Source organism: Neolamprologus multifasciatus, chromosome 7 (assembly GCF_963576455.1).
Source record: "Neolamprologus multifasciatus chromosome 7, fNeoMul1.2, whole genome shotgun sequence".
NCBI lineage: Eukaryota > Metazoa > Chordata > Actinopteri > Cichliformes > Cichlidae > Neolamprologus > Neolamprologus multifasciatus.
The window spans coordinates 51,990,610-51,997,704 of NC_140445.1; the positions used below are offsets into that span (position 1 = coordinate 51,990,610).

Genomic DNA, 7,095 nt, shown 5'->3' on the forward strand with positions numbered 1-7,095 from the left:
ATGCAGTGCTCTGGTAACGCTCAGCCTGCAGGGCAACAGTGGAGAGTCAGCGGATGGAACACAGGCCGCTTGGCCAATGTAGAGAGTTTCTGTAGGCCAGTGTGTTGTGTGTGTGGATGTTGTGAGATGGGCTATAACCATCCATCAGCTCCATCAGTTTAAAGAGTACAACACCTCCATTTAACCCTAATGTTCTGTTTGGTGTTTAATGGTTCAAAATACAAATCAAACATTGTTTAATTACCCTGAAATACAAGTTTCTGTTTCTTAGGCTTGGGACTATGAGGGAGTTAGGAGATGAAGAAAGGGAGCCACATTTCCTTTTTTTCAGAGAATTAAGGCATTTTCACACTTACACTTCAATCCTGATTTTTTCTAACACTTCACATAGCCTGCTTAAACATTAGCTGATCTTTTACATACAAGTTCTGTGGTATAAAGTTCGTCTGATTGGCCCAGTGTGTGCATAGCACAGCTAATATTCCAGTGCATCCATTGCTAGCGAGTAGGCATCGTGTGCACTGTCTCCTGCCCGCTCTATCGGAACAGCTGCCTCAGCTAAAACACACAGAGTATTTCAAGTAGTTTGAACTGTGGAAAATATCCCTACACTAAAGTTTCCCTCAAATTGTCAGAAGTTTCTGTGCAGTTGAGAAGGTTGGGCTTCTCTCCAATCTGTTCATCAAATCTAAAACCATGGGAAAGCACAAACACAGGCCAGGCTCTGTGTATTAACTGGTTACGTGTCATTTGTTAAAATCATACAGAAGCCAGAGAGTTAAAAGGACAATTTATTACTCTGCAGGTGTTATGATATATTATTTCTTGGCCCAACAAACAACAGAGGCTCAAAAAAATTACTGACCCGTGTGCCATTATGCTAAGCTAAATGCTAAGGCTAGTTTGTAGTAACCTGCCACCTGCGCACCATTTGTGGTAAGGTTTTATACTTCCAAAACATTTGTGGTCAGATGGCGAAACAGGAATAAATGAATGAAACAATCCCATTGTTTTTATTATTTTTAAAAATGATGATGGTAGATGGTATTCTCTGCTGTGTGCTACTCATATCAAGCTGGGTGTTCAGTATGGAATTGATTTATTGGTGAGACCACCGCATAGATTTTTAGGCTTTCTTTGTTATTCATTTCTTTTCTTTTTTTTTACTATGGCACCATTCCTGAAGCATTGCCTAATGCCACACTGATGATTCTGGAGACCTCCAACCGAGCACAGGGCCTATATCCCTCTGTGTGCCCATCTAGTGTATTCCCACTAGCTTCTGTGCTCTGACATGGTTTTTTCACCCAGCTCTCTCCTTTTTAGTCTCTCCTATGTCTCCTTTGTTGCAGACTGTTTCCCAATCACATCTTTCAACTACTTCTTAATGCCAGCTAAAGCGGTCTCCCTCACCAGCTAATATCGTGTGGTCAGGCGCCTTTATTCCAGAGCGGTTCGTGGATTCAATTACTGGCGGGTGCCAGTAAAGATAACTGGGGATGGCAGGACGTTGTTGGATGGCACTGGAGGAGCATGCTTTGTGGCCAGTTCAGAGTGAGTTGTCAGCTGGCAGTCGTGAGGAGAGAGAAAAAACACTGTGTCCCAGCTTTGAAGACAGACAGTGTGAGTAAGGAAAGGATTGAGCATTACAGCCCCAGACATCATGACTTCATTAGAAGATTCTTCTGTTTCTGTCTCTTGGATTCATCGATCATGTCAGAAGAGTTTGATCTTATTGGGGAGCTCTCCTTCTCCTTGGCAACAACAAAAAAAACCCCTAAACAAACTGAAATGTCATTATTTTAAGCTTGAATTTATAAATCATTTAGTGACCTCTTGTGGCTAAAAACTGGGTTGAAGAATTGGTATCTATTTACTTAGTTGCCAAATCCTTCTATTTACACCTTCTAACAATTTGATAAAACAAGCTTTTAATCAGATTTATTGCAGCTTCACTCTGCTTTCAGCTTCTGAGCTGTTGTGTACAAAATATTGATCATAATAAGAAATACATTAACTTAACATCTATTACTCAAGGTGATTATAGTTTAATGTTTGCGTTTTATTTTTAAGAAGTTATAGTCATGACTCCGCTTAACCTATCAGGATGCAAACAACACAGATGAAGCTGGTTTTCATGTTCTCTGTTGGTCAAAGTGGTACTAAGTGGTACTTCAATTCTCTGCTTCTTGTGTTTACATTCTAGATAAGTTCCTAGCATGTTTGTTTTACTGTTGCTGTGACCAATGTGCAGTATATATTCCAACTCTGATTTGCCATTCCTGTTCGGAGCATAAAGAGATTATCTTGACCATAATTAACGTATTATTTGCTGTTATTCTGGTAAATAACGTGTTACAAATTGTATCTGCATCACAATCTCACAAGCTGTTTGACTTTTTCTTTGTGACTGCCAGGAAGACACCCAAAGATGATCAGTATTGCTCTGAATTGTCATTTATTAAATAAATTCAAGGTTAATATACAAAAAGTCTTGAATGGATGTCCAGAGAATAGGTAAAATTGCAAAAGATGCATGCAAAACCTCTGAAAAGTCAGTAAAACAAGAATTGCATGGGTTTCTTGACCACTAGAGGGCGCCACCAGTTCAACCCGGTAATACATAATCATTCTGATCAGAACTTCTTTTCTTTTCTTTAAATAAGTGGATGTTGTTTTTCATTTATAATATGAAAATCAGGTAATGCTTTAATTACAGGTCTGTAATTTCCTAATAAATTCTCACAAATTTTCTTGAAAACCTTCAGAAACGATCGTAGATGTACAGACACGGCATTCACCTGGCACACATCCACTTCATTCATTCCACCTAATTTCTAGTGAATCAGCCAGTGCAGCAGGCCGTTCGAGCATTTTAAATTTGTCCACAGGCAAACAATGACTTTAAGAGATTGTTTCACAAACTGTGAAGTGGACCTTGGTTGTATGTGGAAAATTATCAACTTAAGTTGGATGAATGAAGTGGAGCGCTATAATGATGACTTGAATTTGATTTAAATTCAGCTTCAATGCTTGTTTCGTTAATTTTTCATAAAAATATGAAGAAATATATGTTGGTGGAAGTGATACGGTGGGTGATCTCTTCTCAGCTTCTTACTGGAGGCATGCAAAATAAAGCCCGACAACCACTGCTTTAACATATTACAGTTACAATGAATAAGCATTAAGTTAATGTATGTTTAGATTTAGAGAGAGACGCATTCTTTTAACAAAGTTCAAAGATAATTAGCGCTGGGAAAGTATTAAGAAATTACAAATCCATAAAAGACAAGCTGCTGATCTGCTCAGTGTAAAGACTACAAGAAACTGGACAAATATTTTTTTCATCTTGTTTTTGTTCTAAAGTTCCAGCGTACAACAAATGACCAATATTGCATTTTTAAACATTGTCAGTATTGGAGCATTTATTTTTTGCCTTCAATAAAAAAGCTCTCGGTTATTGCTGGTGCAGTCTTCATTAGTCCCCATCAGGGAGACATGCAGAGACGTAGCCCCTCGTTTGCTTTTTTTAATGATTCCATATTGATTTCAAATGCATTATAAAGCCTGCATTTTAAATATAAAATGTCTATCAGTAGTCCATTCCCTTTGAATCAAGGGGGAAGAAGACATCCTCCTAAACCATATTATTGTTGTTGAGCTTGGTCCACTCAAAGATGTCCTGCTCGCACACAATGTCTGAGTTGATGAGAAGGTAACGATCACCCACGCAGAAGTGCTTCTGGCAGGCAGCGCACTTGAAGCACTCCAGATGGTAAACCTTGTCCCGCACACGCATCGTCATCTCAAACGCTCGGATCCTCTTTTCACAGGAGGCGCAGAGACCGTCCTGGCCAAAAAGCCTGAGTGGATGAGAGGACATCAACATGTTACTGGGAGGAAGATGGAAAACATTTACTCGCTCTTAATGATGTGAAGCTGTAAGAGAGACTGACAGTATCTCCATTAAGGTACTCTGGATCTTTCCCCTGAGCCTGAGGGATTGAGCTGTTAGAAACCACCAGTGCTTCACAGACTTTTTCTATCCTGCTCATCTTCAGAAGCTGAAAATGTCACACAAACACCCACGATTTTTAGCAATTATTAGCAATAATAAATGGATCAGAGCTGAATTTCTGGGAAATGGTGCAGAAGTATTGAAGCATTGCATTACCTGCTTCTTGTTTGTTTATTTTACAGATAGGTTGTACTGATCTGCTTTACTTTCGGTCCATATTTTTCACCATAAAGTGGAAATGCATCGTCATCAAAGCAACACATACCTTTATAGTGGTGATACAGAGCATTCACAAGCCAGGTCCAATCATACAGGTTCTGCCACTGATTGATACTACATATTTGAGATTGATACTACATATTTGAGATTGATACTACATATTTGACAGCACATTATGTATTAGGAGTACACCAGTGGGTCTGCCTGAGTTTGTATCTCCTCCTGATCTTATCTTAGGTAAATGTGTTTACCTGATATGGCTGTGCACCACACAGCTACATATGATATCAAATGTTATCAGTTCTTTAACAGAGACCTGCCTTCTTCTCCTGAATCTATTTCAACTTGTCTGCACTTTCCTCAATAAAAACGTTACAGCAGGAAAGAGGTTAGAAATTTCTATACTTGCCCAAAGTGTTTCTCCATGAGCCTTTAAGGTGTGATAAAAGATATACATACTAGTGCATCTCAAAAAGTGCATCTACTAACTAAAAGGGTGAACATCAATATATTCTATTACATGTAGAATTCAATATCCTCAGTCTACTTTGGTTTAATGTTGATGCTTATGGCTTTAAGCTCCATGCTAGGACATTTTAACATGTTGACCAGACCTCATTTACACGACCTAATTGATTAATTCATGATATCACTACCAACTGAACCAACCTGAGGTAATCTCTCCGACACAGTTTTCTTCCCAGCTTGTAGTAGAGACGACGGCCCACCTCTCCCAACCGACAGCCACACAGATCGCAGCTCAGGCAGTCCTCGTGCCAGTACTGCTCGATGGCCTTCAGGAAGAATCTGTCACCAATGCTCTGCTGACATCCACCGCATGTCAGCAGAGATGGAGGCATCTGGAGGACCTCATCCACCGGTTCCCTGGAAAAAAAAAAAAGAAAGCAATAACGATTTAGGGCTGCATCAAATTTTTGTTTCCTTCATCAGTTAATCTGCAAAGGTTTCCCTCAGTTGTGTGATTGGTTAGTTAGTCAATGTAACATGCAGGTCTCTCAAACGTTCTGCTAACTGATGAATCAAATACTGGAAAAGAACTGTTCTAGCTCTGACACATACTTGTTGGTAACCTGTTGATATTTTGCTATTATTATGCAAATAAACCAAACATTTCCTGATCCAAAGTCACAGTTAGTGTTCTGCATCAATATTCACACCGTGTCGTATCTAATAAGTGCTACACAACCACATGTATATCTGAGCTGGAGCTGTGTGCACAGATGTGTTTTATTCCCATCCACCTGAGGGAGCCATTGGATATTAAACCGCTAACTAATAAAAAGTATGTCACACACAACATTGTTTGTTTTTTTAATATGTCGATTTACGCTAGGAGTGCCTTAGCGCTCCACATTTTCCTCGCAAGACCTTCAATTTGTTATTATTCACATTAACATTAACACATCACTCTGTTCTTAAACTTTGACATTTTTGACAGGATACTTCAGACCTTATGCTACCAGCTCTCTGGAGCTGTCTCACCGGAGAGTTGTGGCTGTCCCGTGAGTGCTGATGCGTCACGAATACTTTTACTTGAATCAGAAATGACATTATTTAAACATCATTCATTGCTACTTACTCGCTGGCCTCCAGCGTCTTCCTCTCTATAGTGGATGTCATTCTTCAAAGATGATGTCCAGCCTGGTCCACCAGATTAGATTTTGAAGTCTCCGGCCAGCAAGCTCAGTGGGGACCCGCGAAGCGAAGCTGCGTGCGGGCGCTGCACCTGCTCCCCCTCCGAGGCACCACCAGCACCAGCAGCAGCCCGCGTCAGGCTTTCAAACGTGTTCAATCGAAGGCAGCTGAGTCCAGACGAAATGGCCGCAAGACGCAAAGTGTTCGCTTTAAGCGGCTAAGCCGTGATGGAGGACACTGTCATCCTTTCCTGAGGCAGTGACCCGCGGAGAGACTTCGCGTCTTTTTTTCCAAGTGTGACTCCTCACCCCGCAGGGACTTTGCTGCCTGTCCGCTCTTTTATTAAAATGCACACGCCGTCTGATGCGATCAGAAGGTCACTTGCGTGGCTCTCCGTGTCCGTGCGTGCCTTTTCACAGGCGCGCGACTCCACATGAAGCAGCGGGCGCCGTTATTGTGCAGTAGCAGCAGCATCGTGTTTTAAATACACCCCCCTCCCACACCCCCGCGCGCCCTTCCCCTCCTCACACCCCCTCTCTCTCGCTTGTCAGGCTGTGCTTTCGTTTTCCTCTTCCTGCTCACGACTGTTTGACAATGGGGGGAAATCGGTCTTAAAGCTACAGCTTAACACGGCCTTGCTCTGTCAGGCGTGGGGTGGGTCGTGACTGAGGCTAATGATTATTATGCTTTGCTTCGCCAGAGTGCAGATAAGACGAAAGATAAAGAGTGGCACGCTCTAATTCTTTGGGGAGGAGTATTTGTGTTTTCTCTCATAATTATGCCCCAGGTGTTGCCAGTTCTAAAAGGTTTTGACGGTCACTTTCTGTAAGGGTTCAGACGATGATGGTTATCACTGCGTTAAGTAATGTGAACTTGAATTCAGTGGATTTATTATATTATACTTAGAAGCAAATTCCAAGGACTTACTTTACTTCCTAAATTGTGATTTTACATTTTAGAGGTCCTACATAAACACACAGCTGTAAACATAGTTGCCAGGGCCTTTTCAGACAACCAGGGAAGTCCCTTACATTTTATTTTTTATTTATTATTTTTGTTGCATAACTTCTCTGTAATGTAATCTTAGATCACTGATTATGCACGAGAGTATTTTCAGACACTTTGAGCAATAACTTTGCATCACATGTCTTCTAAACTAATAATTTTAAGGTTAATTGGCGTGGCTGTAGTTTAGGAGGTAC

At 40.9% G+C, this 7,095-nt stretch overlaps 1 protein-coding gene across 1 annotated transcript; it reads right to left on the reverse strand.

Annotated features, from left to right (window-relative positions):
- Window positions 1-2,441: 2,441 nt before the first annotated feature.
- lmo2 (LIM domain only 2 (rhombotin-like 1)) lies at window positions 2,442-6,390 on the reverse strand. Its single transcript, XM_085167482.1, has 3 exons — window positions 5,838-6,390; window positions 4,907-5,122; window positions 2,442-3,863 (listed from the first exon to the last, which is right to left on the reverse strand). Exons 1-3 carry the CDS (start codon window positions 5,876-5,878, stop codon window positions 3,638-3,640), a joined length of 483 nt encoding a protein of 160 aa, XP_085023608.1. The 5' UTR covers window positions 5,879-6,390; the 3' UTR covers window positions 2,442-3,637.
- Between the last annotated feature and the right edge of the window lie 705 nt (window positions 6,391-7,095).